Genomic DNA, 17,323 nt, shown 5'->3' with positions numbered 1-17,323 from the left:
TGTTATTCAGTCTCAAACAATCCCTCTCCTTATTACACCCTCTTCTCCACTTGGCTTTTGACCATGTTGGTCTCAGGACACCCAACATAGCCTTTTTGATAATGAAAAGAGACACCCCCTCCCCATTTTAACACAGACAAGCTGGTTGTAAGCATCCCATTGATTTTCTGTTGACCTTGAAATAAAAAAAAGTTTTCTGGCTCCCTCTAATGTGAGGTCAGTCCACTGGCAACAACTATATCCCATTCTACATGCTTAGAAAATATGTTCTTGAATACAGTTGTAGGAATTGTTAGAAATTGGATAATAAGTGACTTTGTATTATCAGAGTTTAATCCAAAAATCATACTGATGCCTTGCTCAGTAACTCAATTACAATAGTCCTGTCTATTCCAAAGAAAAAGGCAGTGATTGGCACAGCTCTTGTCCATTTTCCAAATTGTTGTTTTCTTCCTTCTTCTGGGAACTATATGTGTGAAATGTTACCCTGTCTTTTGGGTACTTTCACACATCACAAAATGAAACCAGGATAGACCAAGCATGACAATCTGGGACAAATGTTCTAATGTGTGCAATTAATGGATAAGTAATTTACACTAGAAATATCTCTGAAGGCATTTTGTGTCCTATTTGATAGCTTTAGCCAACATTCCAATAGTTTTATTTTCTATTTTAAAAAATCTATTTTTAAAAAATCACTATGGTCAGTGAGTTTTCAGCCAGCAAAAGCATTCTACATCACTGCAATGAAAATTATATGTCCAAGAGAACACAGAAAACTGACCACAAGGATCTCCCTATGGATTCAGATTGTTTTATTAACTGATGACTGTTACATTCTTTCTGTACCTCCAATCCAAAAGGGAGGCAGTAGAAAACCCAAAGAAAGACAACCATGGAGCACCAGTTGAGCATAATCATTTGCATTTGATATCAAAGTCCCTGACTAAATTATAGGCAGCTCTGAAACACCAGAGAATCTGGCAGAGGTGCTGAAAATTGGGAATATTGCTCCTGTAAATAGTGATAGTAAAAAGAGATAGTGACATATTTATGTCTTGGTTCTACCCTTGCAATGTAGCTTTTGTTTTAGTATACTGCTTGCTTCTTTCCCTGTTGCTTCCCTGTATAGAGGTCCTTCATGAAATGGTCACCGTAACTTCCAAATTTATTTAAATTGATGCTGCAAATTTAAGAGACAGTGGGCAAACTACAGGGACAATTAAGTGAATTTCAGTTGCACAGAAGTCAGATGCTCTATGCATTTCAATCCTATTCATATTAACAATGCTGGCAAGTATTTTTCACAAGCTTTGTTCATGTCCACTGGATATTGGGGGACTTATCTGGTGCATTCCATTAGAGGTGTGCATGCATGTCTTGAAAAACACTGCAAAAATACAGTCTTGATCTTACATTAATTTAAATCATGATCTTTGGGAGTGGTTTTATTAATGTTCTGGAGTACTTATAAGCTTCAGTAGAACTCTGACTAAAAATAATACCGAAGCAATCATATATACAATCACTAGGAAGATGGATTTCTGCAGTGTTTTCTCAATTAACACCTCCACTGGTTGGATGGGGAAGAAATGCAAAGCTGCAGTAAACAACACATGATGCAATCCCATAGATCATTTTATAACTTCCCTTAAATAAACTGCCTAGAATCAAGGAGTAGTAGGATCTAGACCAGGGGTAGTTAAACTGCGGCCCCCCAGATGCCCATGGACTACAATTTCCATGAGCCCCTGCCAGCAAATGCTGGCAGGGGCTCATGGGAATTGTAGTGCATGGACATCTGGATGGCCGCAGTTTGACTACCCCTGATCTAGACAAAGACAAACTCAGGAACAATAAAGGAGATTATACATCTAACTAAAAGTCTGATTAGCACATGGTGGTTAGTGTATTGGGCTGAGTCTAAGCAGGCTGACTTTTCCTCTTGGTCACTGTGAATTGAATTATTAATAACTATAAGCTTTAAAACATGCCTAAATTGAGGAAGGGGTATGTACAATACTGATTGTTCTGCTTTATTTTCTAATGATAGTGAGTGATTTGTAGACAGGAAAATTTGGACTCCATTAAAAAAAAATGGAACACAAAAGTTGTAATGAGATTTCTCCCAAAATTTCATTGGTATACTTCTGTCAGAGGTCTGAAAAGCTAAAAAATTGGACACAATGCTTCCAATTTTCTTCTTCTAGAATAAGATGCTACTGTCACTTTCTGCTTCTTCAATGAAGAGTGGAAAGTAAATGGAGAAAGACAGGAATATTGAACTGACATCATTTAGACACTTGACAAAAGACCAATGTGCTACAGACTTTGAGAAATAATTAGAATAAATGAGTACAACTTTAAGCAAAGTAACACCCTTCTAAATCTGGTGAAATCAATGGGCTTAAACAGCTGCATGTCTACTAAGAGTTGGAATGTTATTCATGTAAGAGCTTCATATTCAAATTGTTTTGTTGCTCACAAGCATTTGAACTGTGAGATAAGAAAGTTCAAATGCGTGTATTCAATCTGATTACCTGTATCTTCAGTGGCATAATGATATATTAGAAAAGTACAGAAGGTGACAGAAAAAAAACATATAACCTGATTTCTACCAAGTCATTTTCTACCAATGGAAGCTCTTAGAGCAGCAGAAGAGAACTGTCTTGCCTTTCCCCCTTTCATTGCAGCCTACTAAACTCTCTGAAATGTTGCTACTGAATTCCAGGTGACATTTGGGTGGTAGCATTGGATGCAAAGTAGGAGCCTGCAGCTTTAATGGCGTTAATAATGCTTTCCTAAAGTTAATATTTAATGAACATTTAATATTTGACAGTTAACCAACTTGCTTCAAACACAGAAGAAGAGTCAGATTTTATACCCCTTATTTTTGCTGCCCGATGGAGTCTCAAAGCTGTTTACAACCACCTTCCCTTCCTCTCCCCACCACAGACACCTGGTGAAATACATGGAGCTGAGAGAGCTCAAAGAGAACTGACAAGCCCAAGGTCACCCAGCTGCACGTGGAGGTGTGGGGAATCAACCCAGTTCTCTAGAATAGAGGTCGCTGTTCTTAACCACTATGCCATGCTGGCTCTCTATGACCGTTTATGCACTGGAGGTTTCATGCCGGGCTGCAGGCTGGAGTTTTAGTAGTGGCAGGTTGCTCTACCTCTTCCTGCACCCACACGGGGGAGCATTTGGCCTGGTGCACCTCATCCAGCCCCGATTTGTGCTCCTGCACGGGTGCTGGGGCAGTAAAGTTCCCAGTGCATAATCGGTCTATAAGGATACCTCACAAATACATTTTTTTTAAGATACGTGTCCTTTGCCCACTCTTAAACTCTGTACCAGAAACCTAAAAGTAAGAAAATCCAGGTTCAACACTCAGAATAAATTACACAACAGGGTTTCCCAACCATGGTGTCCACCAGCACCCTTCCTAATGCCTGCCCAGTATTGTTTAAAGAAAGTGACCACAACTTCTAATTGGCCTTTGGAGATCTGATTGGCTATGCAGATTTTCAAAATTGCTTAGGCAACAACTGCCACCACAACACAAGGATCTTCACTGAATAACTTAGAGTAAGCTATATGTATAGAAGAAAAATCTCTTGAAACAACTTCTTCACTTAAAAGCCATTCTATAGAGCTTCTTCCTGAAACACTGAAGATTTATTGTTAGAATCATGCATAACCTCACCTTCATGCCTCTCTTGTGGCAAGCATGCTGTGGTTGTCCATCACAGTTTATCAGAATTCCAAAGGTGCCTACAGGCTCCAGAACATTGGGGACCACTGTTGAGCAAGGTAATCGATGTTGATTGATTATCCTGCGTATTGTTCCAGGTTTTATTCATAGCTAGGTGATAGTTGTGTGATGGTTTGTGGGCACAATACCACTATCCACTGTTACGAACTGCTGAATGAGGAAAGGAGGACATGATGCCATTCCTGGAGCCAGTACAAGGGAAATCAGAGTAATGGGAACTGCTACTTAATTAGACTACACTATCAGGCTACCTGATTCCTATACAGGGTGATCTGAAGGATAAAATCATAGGTTAAAAAAATCACACACACTAAGACAACGTTATATATAATGTCACAGCTGCAACTACTATATTTGGTTTGTGCATTGATTGCAGTTGTGCTATTTACTCAGGTGCTCTTTAGTTCAAACCTTGTTTTTAAAATTACCATTAATTTTCATCACTTTCAGGAGAGGAATTGTAAAATAAAAACAACCCCCCAGGTGGCAATTTATATGCATAGGTGCTACTCCCATCCCCAATTATTAAAAAGTACACATAGAAACTATGCGGCGACTGAATTCTTTATGAAAAAGAATTCCGAATGGCGATATAGTCTCCATTCACCACTGGTTCCCTTCCTTCACATGCATGTGTCGTATACTTTAGATTCACTTCTATATTACTTGCACTGAAAAGGCTGAGTGTTGTGAAGAACTGATTTTGAGCTGATACCGGTCAGGACCACCTGTGTATGTGTGTGTGTAGGGCTTGAATTGGAGACCATCTGGGAGCTGAAACAATGCCTTGTTCTCAGAGCCATCACCTCTCCCTTTGAACAAAAGTCTCTTTGAGTTCAAAACAGTTCCACAAATCTGCTGTGTTCCAGCAACCTCTCATGATTAGTCATCATTCTTCCCTTCTGTTCCCTCTGTCCAGATGGAATGTCTCATCTTCTGCCAACACCTGCCTCTAGCTTTGAGCAAAAACGTATTCCTTGGCCCTGTTCCTTGGCTTTGCCTGCATTTTTAGAACCACTTTTAGAAACAGATAGCCAGCTTACCAGACTACACACCATCAGTTAGAGGTGTTGGCCTAACTCAATCATTTGGGAAGGTCCGCTCATGGACACCCAAGCTTGTGATTATTGGAGGCCCTGATCTGAAGGCGCTAAGTCCTTTTAGTGTGTGACAACTGCTCTGATTAAGACATTGAACCCTGTTCTCCCTGACCAAATAATATAATCAGTAATATAATATAATTAGTGCTTTTACACCTATTAGGTGTATTTGATCAAAATTCATTACAAATGTTTTCTAGAATTCAAGATTAATTCAAATTGGATCACCAAATCATTCTCAAAGTCTGAGATTTGCCTGAGGGTAAACAATATTTTTGGTGTACATCACCTTGAGTGCTCTGCGTTTGAAAGGAAAGAAACCCATAAATCATTTTTTTCTCCAGAGGCTGAACTGAAGGAAGCACTGGCCCTTGTGGATTCGTGCACCTTACATTTTCCTAGTTGTTCCTGGTGACCCTGTGCCCAGAATTCATTCTGAATGTTCCATACTTCCACTTTTGCCCGTCAATATTACACTTCTCTTTGTTTTCCCCAGTCTTCTGTCATTGCTTTACATGTGTTTCTTTCACAATACAAAACCATAGTTCTTTTATGCATTGCTGCTATGATCTGCCTTACATCGACTGTCTCTTTCATCTACCAGCAGTCTAGTTGTGTTTAAATTAAGAGGTGAGCATAAATGTCTACCCCATTTGTCAACCAGAATATGTTATTATCATTAGTGTGACAAGTCCCCCTTTTAAAATAAACTGATAATTAAACCCTGATTTACCAATTCTCTGCTGAGGAATTTTAATTCAGAAAGGTTTTTTAAAAAAAACGTTTTTGCAGTTTTAGTTTCCCTAGTGACCATGTATTTTCTGTTCTTATTTTAATTTGATGTGTTCGTTTGGCATGAACTGATTTTTTTCCCCTTCTCCCCAAACAATATATGTTAGTATTGACATTTTATTAGTGACAATTGCATCCTCTTGCTATGGGAGAAACAATTGCCTCTGTGATCTCTGAGTGTTTTACATTAATTTCAGCACCTAATTGAAACCAAGGCAGAAGGTTCGTAAGTGGTTCCCTATTTCAAGTTTATTATTTTTTGTCCTGGGTGCAACTTTGTGCAAAGAAAATGCAATTTAATTCATTGAGTGGCACATTTTTATTTTTATTTCCCTTTTTTCTTTTCTCTCTTGTGCATGCTGCCTGGGAACGGTTTTCCTTGTCCTTAGCAGTAATAAATAGGCAACAGGTGACCACCCGAAATCCACCCAGCCTCATGAGCACAGGTGATTATCAGTTCAGGAAAGGGAATGTCGTAAATATGCAAACTTTGGGGCAGTACTGAGTTTGTCATGTCATAGTATGCCTGCAAATTGAAGTGTGATGTTGATGGGATTTGTTTGAAGGATATTTTGAATACTTTTGCATCAGGACAGAAGATGTCCAGTTTGAACTTAAAAAAAATTAAATAGTTGTTGAGTGACTAGTACACTCTTAATGTAATACCAAGCAATCTAAAGATTGGTAAACCAGCTTTGATATTTCAATTGTTGTTCAGATTCTAAAAACAATAGATGTTGGCCAACCTCAGGGTCACTTTTCCACCAATTTGATTACTTGGGGTAACAAAATTAGCACAGTGATGCATTGTAGGGGAACAGCCATTAGTGGCATGGAGGGTGAATGCCATCAGTCACTTTCCTAGGTGTCAGATGCTGTTGGCTGGATCTGGGAGGGAATCAGTCCACCTTGTTCAGGGTGACAATATAACTTCAACTAGTTATGCTTGAACCTGTGCATTAAGAAGTAGCAGGTCATTAATATAACTTGTTCAGGAATCTCCATGTTCAGAGGCAGCATATCACTGAATTGCAGTTGCTATGGGTTAAAAGTGTGAGGGTATTCCTGTCTTCATGTGGCACTTCTGGGTATCCCATTGGCATTTGGTTGGCCACTGATGACAACAAGATATGGACTAAGGAGACATTTGGTGTCTACGCAGTTCTCCTTTTTTGTATTTTTTACAGTGGCCATTTTGTCCATTGGATATGTTTTAATTTGACATGAAAGCATGCCAGCTGTTAGAGCTAGAACTTTTTAACACGTGTTTGACATCCCCAAAGAGTAGACATGAAGAAGTCAAGACAGAGGGGGGAGGTCAGAACGAGATAAATGATCAGTGAAGCTGGGTTAATGTTATTAGGGATGGGCATGGACTTCATTATTGCAGTTGGTTTCATGGTAGAAGCAAAAGCTAAAGCATGAACCACTGGGCCAGTTCTCGAGCTCATATAGGTTCATGAGCCAATTAAAATTTAAACCCCAGCTTTTTGCTCCCCACAAAAAGCCATGGAAAGCTAAAGGCAGGGTTCAAAAGACTCAGAGCCATTCATTTCATCCCCAGATTTCTGCTATCTATGATATTTGGTGGCAAGGAAAAAGCAGGGGGTGAAATCTTCCCAGCCATTTCACCCCCTACTTTTTCCTTGCTACTAAAATCTGAGGCAAGTAGAAAGCTGGGAGTAAACTGGCTCAGAGCCCTTTAAACCCCTTCTTTCTACTCTCCATGACTTTTTGCAGAGAGCAGAAAGCAGTGGTTTAAATGGCTCTATGATACCCTCCCTTTCAACTTCTCTTTCTCATAGCCTAGTAATGTGTTTGGAGAACTCTAGCTATCCCATCCTTTCACAGTATATTTTGGTTATTGGTTCAACCCAGGAACTTGAGGGGAGGATTAGAAACCCCCTTTAACTTAACTAAAACACTAATCAAGGCATTTGGAAATCCAAAAATAGCAAAATATTTTATTAAACAGAGGGAAAAGGTCAAGCAAAATCAAGAGTTGAAAATTTCTGAAGGTAACTCAATGTAGAGAACTCTGAGGTAAAATCAGTACATGCATGTTTCAAGCTAATAATAGTTTCTTAAGCTTTTCAGTGACTTAAACCTTTATGCGGAGGGGCTTTTATTTCCGTATTTTCCCAAACATTCTAGCATACTTTCTTTGAGTATTCTCTGACTCTTTTTGTTTCTAGAAGGCTGGTATGCTGTTTCCAATACCCAACTCCCTTTCCCTAAAACACGAATGCTTGTCTTGATTTTTTAATGAGTTATTTATTTCAAAGCTTCTATACCACCCCTCACATTGGGGTTGTTTCAGGGTAGTGAACAACATATATGTGGCATAGTACCAATGTGTTTTATCTTTATGCTTTTAGCTGTTTTATGCTCTTAGCTGTTCATTTACTAACTGCTCTTCAACTGATTGCACGTTAATTTCCATATGCTGGTTTATGGCCATAATAACAATTTGGCTGACTATCCTTATCCATGGTTCCTCTATATATTTGTGAAAAAGTCTGGGGGGGTGGAACGTGTCCGGGCTCCTGCCCTCTGTCCCTGGACTCTAGCCTCTTTGCTCTCAGATACACCTAAGTGTCTAGAGCCAGCAGGAGGTAAGGGGAGAGGGCCCTGGGCCCTGGTTGTGGTGGATGGCCTGCTAACGAGGGCCTCCTGGCCTGCTAAACAGGGCCTGCTTAGGAGGGCTCTCAACCTGCTGACTGCCAGCTAAGGAGCTCTGTCCTGGGCCTGCTAATGTGCTGGCCAGCCCCCGCCCACTCCACAATCTAGCTGCAAGCTGTGGCCCAAAGCCATCTTAAGCTGTCTGGTCGGGGGCCAGGGGAGGGGAACCTTTCAAGGCCCATTCTTAGGAATGGGCTTTGAAGCTAGTATATGACATAAGACAGAGTTATAAAGATCAAGATACATAGATATTAAGGTCTCGGCACTCTTCTGAGTTAACTCCCTGTTTGATTGGGTAGGGAAATTCTCTCACTAGAAGATCTATTCCTTGTTTTTGGCCCAAATGAAGGTCTCCGTCTAACTACCTACTCATCCTTGCCAACTTTTTTCAGTTCTCCTGTTTGTATTGAATTGCTCTCTGAATTGCTGAATTCTGAATGAATTGTCCTCAGCAGCATTCAGCTCTAAATTCTCTCTCTCTGCTCAATGGATGTTAACCTATCAGATTGCTTGGAACAGCCTGTCACTTAAGACTCTCTATTTCTTTGAAGAATTTAACATTTCACAGTCCTTCAGCTGTTCATACAGCATTTCTAAAACGTGGAGTCATTTAAACCAAACCGCCGATTTTTTTTAATGAAAAGCAGAAAGCAGGAGTTTAAAAGGCTCAGAGCCATTTTCTTCTCTCCACAAACTGCCATGAACTGCTTCAGAATTCATGGCAGGTCTTCAGTTTGTAAACATTGTTTTGTGGATCACAAAAAGGCCAAATTGTGTAATGAACTTTAGTTCTTGAACTGGTTTGTGCCTATCCCTATTAGTTATATAACACCTTTGTGGAATCTCTGCTAAAATGTTTGGGAATGTTAAACCAGGCAGTTTGCGGGACCACAGTCTGATTTTCAGCACACAAACAGATATCTTATTTCACAGTATCAATGATTCATTTGATGCTGAGGAATTAATGGGTGTTTTCCTACCTTCCTTATTTTTCTACAAACATTTCAAAGCACACACTGAGAAAGGAAATTTCTCTATAGAGGATCCAAAATTTCATAAACATATGGAAGATTTGCAAAGGAGGGAGATCTTAGAAATATTACTTTTCAAAATCCACAAGCTTTCTTTAAGATTTATGGTTCCAAAGCAAGAAGAAACCAGGGATGTTAAGAATTTTGCATACATTTTTGATCAAACCTAGATTTTTGGTTATACCTTTTCATTTTTGTTAAATCAAATCTCTTTTTTCAGCTGTCTCTCTTGATTACACTTAATATTATGAAGAGTTTTATATCTGCACACTATGGCAGTCAGGTAACCTCAGAACAGATATCCTTGATTACTAAACGCTGCATTCCAAGTCTGCTTGGGTGCTTTATTTTTAAGAAGTTACTCCCTGCTGCTGCTGCTGGAAACCTGAAGTAGTTTAGCAGAAGTCTCCAAGAGCCTAAGTCAGCTTTTCCTGGGAATTTTTCCTTCTGACCTTTTCGTAGAGGCATTGGCAACTATTTTTGCTAGGTCCTCTCTTTGCACTGTTTATGTGTGCTGTGTTACAGAAGGAAGGCCTCTTCTTTCAAAGGAGGCAGGAGGCAGAATTGGTCAAGGCTGGGGAGGTCGCAGGCAATGGGGAGGTTGCAATGTTTGGAACTACACCCCATTGTTAGGAACTACACCCCATTCCAGGTAGGCCTTGGTGACCATATTTTAGTCAGCAGTGATGCATAACAGCCATTTAAATAAACTAGTGGAATCCGTACAGTTTTCTTGTGCCCGAATTTGAGGGTTGCTGATGAATTAATTCACTATTTCTGAGAAGGGTCACTGCTTATTGTCTCTTAATGACATCAGAAGTAGAGAAGAATAGACTTCCCCTCCCCATGCACAAAGCATTTGGAAAGATATACCTCTTTTGTTTTTGAAGATAGTAGAACCTCTTGATAGGCAGGTACTTGAAAGTTGGCATTGTAATATGTGGCAGAATTGGGTGACTCTAAAGTATGTCTGTCTAATGGAAGACATGGAGAGAATTTTTCATTTATTGTGGTTAGGATGTTGTCTTTGTAGTCACAGTTAACAACAGTGAAAAAGACGGATAGGTAAGGTAGTGCTAAATGAATTTTTCACTGGAAGTACAGAATTCCTCCCGAATATTTTATGAGGGAATATAAAGTCACTATCTGCAATCCTAAGTGCAAGCAACCTGATCTGAGGGCTCTTCGTGTTCACTGAAATGTAGTATATATGCAGAAAGATTTCCACACAGATGTCCATGTTATGGGCCAGTTTTGTTCACTGGATCCATGAAAGTATTTGTGCTAAACAGAGAAATGAGATGCCACCAGAATTCCATGAGCTTCTCTGAATCCATCTGGGAACCAAGCCAAGAGTTCAAAAGGCAATATGAATCTAAAGGTATTAATGACACCATATGACTTAAAATACTAATGCACTTTAAGCATTAATGGCAATAATCACTGTAAAACAAAAAAAGGAATCCTGATACATGAATTGCTTTGTTTATGTCAGAAGACTGCTCTTTAGGAAGACTAATTAGTTAAACAGGATGTTATTTCAGCGAAATTTAGATAATCTATTTTGGATTTTTTGTCCCCCACCCCTCCAAAAAAAATTGGTTTTACAGACCAATAATGCATAAGTTAAAACAGACAATTTCTTATTATTGCAGTTAGTCTTTGAGCACTATTAATGCCAAAGTCCTTGATAGGTTTATTCAGTTTTCCAACTGTTTGTTCAATTTTTTCAGTGGCCATTTTCCAACAGCTTTGTTGTTTTTTCTCCAAGGTTTGGCCTATTAATATTATCCTTCATTGCTATTCAACATTTAAAGTATAGTATTATGTGTCACCAAGACAATGCATTAAACAGCTGTGGTTCCTACATCCTACAAAATGATACTCAATTTAGAAAAATAAATCTCCTAAAATTGTCAGTTTTATGAGTGCATTTTTCTCTGGGAATCTGGCATTTTTCCTAATTTGTGTCCAGATTATATATTGAGAACTTGATATTTTAGTAGCCTAATGCAGTATATTTTTAATTAGAAATTTTGAATTATTTCCAACCTGGAGCATATTTTAAGATGGCATGGGCGACAACCTTTCCGAATGGAGCAATGGAGCAGCTCAAATGAGTTATCTACAGCCACTGTGCACTGTAAAAGTCATCTTTATCTAGATAAGTCCCATGTGTATCAAAAGACATTGGAGCATCAAGCCAGAAGGCTGATCACACTTTTGGAAAATGATGTCTGTAGTCACTATATTGACATTTCAAAAATAGAGTCTAATAGCACCTTTAAGATCAACAGAGATTTATTCAAGGTGTGAGCTTTCAAGCTTGTACTCAAAAGCTCACCCCTTGAATAAATCTTGTTGGTCTTAGTGCTATTGGGCTCAAATTTTGTAGTGCTATTTCAGACCAACACAGCCACCCACTTGAATCTATATTGACATTTTGTTAACAATCTACACATTTTGGCAACAGTGCATGAGTTGAACTATCATGGTCCTATCATGGACACTAATCACAATTGCTCATTCTCTCTCGGTTATTTCAAAAGGTTAGTGTGACTATATCATTGCCACTAAATGTTCATAAAGTTTGCAGAGGCATGGCCTCTTGCAAGTTTTAATGAACCATGCCTTAAATAGGATCTCAAAAACCCAACACTGACTACATTCATTACTGTTATTAATCCACAGAGATTTTTTGTTTAAAGTACAATGCAAAGTGGTAGTAGACTTTTCAGTGTAATATACAAGGAAAAAGTAGATATTGGAGAGAGGCAGCTAGTACATACAAGTTTGGAATTCATGGATTGTTGGTTAAGTCATTGCTAGGAAGTGTTCATACAGAATATCTGTTTATAGGAAATTAAGGCCTTTACTTGAAAGCCATGTTGGTGACCACTGCAGGTTACGCAATTGTGCCAATTATGGACCATTGTGCCTATAATTTGATAACTGTGAATCTGTCAAAAAAGCATTAAGACTATGAAAAATCTAGAAGACAAGCAACTCATGTAATTGAGTTTCTTTGGCCCATTCCACACGGTGGCAGCTGAGTGGGCCGCCACCGGTGCAGTACTGCGGAACAGAAAGCTCTGCAGTTTACTGTGTCCCCGTGGGAGGCACATTTCAGCACTGGATCTACTCCGGTACTGAAATATGTCCTTGTGGGGGGCACATGTGCTCCCCCGGAAACATAGCAGAGGAGGAATAGTTCCGCCATACTGGGCTGGTGTCACATGGGTTATTTTACAGGAGGGTGGGATTGTGTTCCCGCCTTTCTGCAAAATGAAAATGCCCTAGTCAACCCCATAGTTAAGCAAAGCAATTGGGACATTCCTGCCCCTTCCGGGACACTGGGCCACCTGGAAGGCTCAGCTCTACCCTGTCTACATGGGCCTGCTGTGGGACAGGCCCTGTTGGCCCCTGCATGGACTAAGGGAACATGGATTCACCCATGTTCCATTAGTCTGGGCCAACTGAGGGCCTGGTCCGTGGCTGACCCAGGAGGGAGCCTGCCCAGCAGCTGCATCATGTAGAAGCAGGAATTTGTCTTGCTTCCTTATGACCACCCTTTCAACCCCCTCCAGAGCTCCTGTAGACAACTAGGAATCCATGGAACCATGGAACTCAAGGCTAGACCTATTTGGTCTAAGCAAGGTTTCAGTGCCCTGTGCTCTGGGGCATCAGTTTGTAATTATAGGGAAATCAATGGATCTACATTTGTATGTATGTGTAATTCACAAAATCTGGTTAATTTTAAAATCATCAAAATGACTTCCTGTTAACTTAAAAACTCCCACAGGGCTCTTCCGCCAGGTCTTTGGTTGAGGCCAGGGCACGGAAGATCAAAGGGCCCCTCTACAACTCCATATTCTATACTGCATAGGAGATTAGAGCTAGATTGACTGACACACCTGGGGAGTGTCTTCCCCCTGAGGTGCTGGGGGTAGGGTTAGAGTGGGGGGATAGCTAGGGGGTGGATCACTTTTTATTTGCTTGCCACTGGAGTATTATTTTTATATGGATTGTTGGATTTTTAATGGTTATGTATTGGGTTTTTTAATTGTTATTGCTGCTACAGGAAATTTATTGAGAGTGGTGGGTAATAAATTCAATAAATAAATAGATTTGAATTTGATATTCCAGTTCTGTTGTTTTCAACTGCTGTTATTTTCTTAGAAGATCTTCCAAATGGATTTACACCCCTTCCACCATTGTAATTTGACCCTGTGATATTTTATGATATTTTATTTAAAACATGGTGGTGAATACTTTTGTCTGTATCTTCATAGAGACCTTTATTCTTCAAGAACCTCTCTGTCCAATTAACCCATATCTCCCAGGATCCTGGGAAGATCAGATAGTATTTCGATTTACCATATCTTTTCAAACTCCAATTTCATATCTCCATAGAGCACTTATTGAAGCTTTTATGCAGAATTCGGGAAAGAGTATTTCCCATCTGGGTTAGGGAGAAAGGAAAACCTTTCAGTGCTTTGAACCTTTTGATATGCAAACCAAACGCCATAGAGATGAAATGACTTCCTTTTTTGACTCCAGGGATGATGATAGGCTTTTCATGGCCAACGGCTACACTGAATTGGGCAATGCTTCTCCCTGTAGAGGAGGACAGGATGAAAAAGTGGTACCTTCTCAGTCAGTGTGCAATTGAGGAACTCAGATTATTTCTAGTAAAGCATATTGTCAGTTTGAACAGTGAGTTTCTACTACCAGTAGTTCCGTATAAGCGATGGCAAACTCTGTAATATAGGGCTAAAACATTTTGACAATTTATCTTATAACAAAATGGGTAATTAGTCTGCCATTCATAGTATGCCAGCCTTTATTTATTTCTGACCTTTGGTTGCAGTGTTGATGCCAGACCCTTTATTAATCCTTCTTGTTTGCCATAGAAACAATCTGGTCTCTGTACAATTTGGATTTCCATTTATTTTTCCTCTGCGGGCTTTATTACTCCTCCCATTTTTTCTTAATTTTATGTTCAACATTCTTTAGAGAATTATCTGTGGATATGCCTTGGCCAAAATAGCTCTCTGCTGTTGTTGGATTATTTTGTCCTTGCTGGGTAATACACAGTTATTATTTTAAGAATTCTTTCATTATGCACTATCGTCTGTTCAGAAAAGCCAGCTTCTTGTGTTCTAGATGTCACTACTATCCCTTAACTATCAAGCTGAATGTCTAATTTGTTATCTTCTATCATACATGAGCAATGAAGATTTGCATTGAAATAGATTCCTAAATCTGGGCTCCTTTGCAAGGTTAACTGTGTTATAACTCCATTTTTCTAGACTATGAGTTTGTGCAAGTATTGTCTCATCTGTAGCTGACAACAGAAAACTCTATAATGATTGCAGGGTTTGGATCTGTGCCGGGAGCTACTGTAAGGGAGCATAACTGCGTTTTCCTTTTCTGAGAACTTTTGGTACTATGAGTTGCAAACATGTCCTGGCATTTTTATTTTTATTTTTACCCTTGTTTCTCAGGATTGTATTCAGATCCTCCTAGAGCACAGATTTTGCCTTCTACCCCCTAAATATATTAAAACAAGAAGAAGAAGAAGAGTTGGTTCTTATATGCCACTTTTCTCTACCCGAAGGAGGCTCAAAGCAGCTTACATTCGCCTTCCCTTTCCTCTCCCCACAACAGACACCCTGTGAGGTGGATGAGGCTGAGAGAGCCCTGATATCACTGCTCGGTCAGAACAGTTTTATCAATGCCGTGGTGAGCCCAAGGTCACCCAGCTGGCTGCATGTGGGGGAGTGCAGAATCGAACCCAGCATGCCAGATTAGAAGTCCACACTCCTAATCACTACACCAAACTGGCTCTCTTTGGTGGTGCATACAAGAGAGGGTTCCCCCCCCCCCTAGAATATGCAGCATTCCTTTTTTAAAAAGAAATCTGGCCTTTAAAATTGAAATACTGTGCCCATCTGATGTGGCATAAACATCTGACCTTCTGAACTATCCTTACTACTGAACTATCCTTACCTTCTGAACTATCCTTACTGCTGGGTACAAGCTGACTGTATTTAAGAATAATGTTAATTATAACTCACAAGGATTTCTAAATTCTAAATTTCTAAATTGTCCCTCTTTCCATTTCCTTGTAAGCCTGTTCCCCTTTCCAGCTTCCCTTTCTCTTTCCCATACACAAGTCAAGCCACCTATTTCTGTTCTTCATATTCAGCTTTCCCTCCTTTCTTCTTCTGTATCTCCCCACTATTTCCTCTTTGCCTCTTCAAATTAGCCTTCATATCTCACCTCCCCTACTCTGTCTCTCCTTCCTAGCCACAAGCCAACCCAACTTTTGTGACCCCAATCTTCAGCTATATTTATTATATATATATATTCACTTCATTTTGTAAATAAATAAATGTATACCCACCTTTTTCAACAGTGGGACCCCAAAATTGCTTTTATAATTCTTATCATGTTATTATCACAAGAACCAGTGAAGAAGGTTCAATTGAGAGTGGGTAGCTGGCCCAAAGTTTCTAGGGCCGAGTGAGGATTCAGATCTTTGTATCTCAGATTTATTGTGAAACTTTAACTGATGTTGAACAATAGTAGACAGCTGGGCCTTGATCATCATATTAGTTGCATAGTAGCAAATCTCCTGGTGTTTGCATCTGAGTCTGACACAATGTGTCTTCCTCAAAGGACATAGCAGTCCTAAAAGGTGCCCTTCCCTCTATCCCTGCCTTTTACTGTCAGAAACCAAGGCTTAAAAGCTGGCAATACTGTTGTGGTTGCCTACATCCCCCCACAGCAGACATTGAGATCTCATTTCTTAAATCTACAAGTACTGTTTCTCTTATTTTTGTCATATTTCTTTTGTCAACCTTATGTCCACAGATGGGGCCACATTGGAAATTAGACTGATTGATAAAAGATATTTCTGAACTTTATTATTATTCAGTTTTCTTAGGCAATAATACATAGACATTAAATGCATATAGTCACTGGATGAGAAAAGTATAGGCATATCTGTGGCTGTGATAACATCATTAATTATCCCTTTTTAAAGTTTTATTTAGTGAGGAAAGCAATGTACGGTCCTGCTGTATCCTCAATCAGTTGCATGGTCATTTTGACTGCTAGTATCGCAATGACCACTTTGTGCCTCCAGAGAGGAGCAACTAATCGTCTCACCTTCAGTCCTCAGGAGGCAGCTAGAAACCATTTTGACAGCATTTGATTAGTTCTTCTGCCTACTGACAGTTTTAAACTATTAATTTTAACTAGTGGTTTTTCATGTACTTCATTGTGTTTTGTTATAATTTACATTGTAACTCACTTTGAGTTCCTATGAGATAGCAAATAAATAAATAAATAAATAAATAAATAAATAAATAAATAAATGTAGTGTATAAAAGCAACTTGAAACCATGGTCAATGGACATTTCCCAGCAAACAAAATATTTTAGAAATTGCCTAGTTGTTGCAGGAATGTTGTCTGATCCTCCCCTGATGTGCTTTCTATTCTGGAAAAAAACTAAAAACATGTTGTTGTTGTTGTTTTCAGATTTATAAAGTAAATACGTCTTCAAAGCCACAGTTAGGATTTGGCTATTTTCATTTTCACAGTATCTCAAGAATCAACTAATATTTGGCAGCTTGTGAGCATCTTCACAGATCTCTCAGGCGTTCTTATAGGGGAAAAACAAACATTTTAAAGCAATAAAACAGAGCATAGTTATTTGTAATTAAATTTGTTTTATTGAGCAGGAAGTGTATTCTGACACTTGATACAAACACCCTACTTGTAGGACCCATGGAAGGAATATCCTGTTCTTCCATATTTAAAGTGGGTTCTGTGTATGTTAATGTCCCAGAAACTTCAGTGTGAACAGGACAAGGTAGCAAAGAATCTTTACTGATGGGCAGTTCTATCCTTGAAGAAAAATACATGGTATGGG

At 39.3% G+C, this 17,323-nt stretch overlaps 1 protein-coding gene across 10 annotated transcripts in view; it reads left to right on the top strand.

Annotated features, from left to right (window-relative positions):
* PTPRT (protein tyrosine phosphatase receptor type T) overlaps window positions 1-17,323 on the top strand; it is a 769,637-nt gene that overhangs the window by 595,292 nt on the left and 157,022 nt on the right. For 5 of the 10 annotated variants that reach the window (XM_077335396.1, XM_077335393.1, XM_077335395.1 and 2 more), the window contains exon 14: window positions 6,057-6,113. The exons of 4 other annotated variants lie outside the window; for them this stretch is intronic. In XM_077335396.1, the coding sequence (XP_077191511.1) occupies window positions 6,057-6,113 (57 nt within the window). The remainder of the gene's footprint in view (window positions 1-6,056; window positions 6,114-17,323) is intronic. One more of the 10 variants, XM_077335394.1, reaches the window with a different exon arrangement.

The sequence above is a fragment of the Paroedura picta genome, chromosome 4 (genome assembly GCF_049243985.1).
Source record: "Paroedura picta isolate Pp20150507F chromosome 4, Ppicta_v3.0, whole genome shotgun sequence".
Lineage (NCBI taxonomy): Eukaryota > Metazoa > Chordata > Lepidosauria > Squamata > Gekkonidae > Paroedura > Paroedura picta.
Note: the sequence above shows the minus strand (reverse complement) of the source record. Positions and strands in the feature narration are given on the sequence as shown.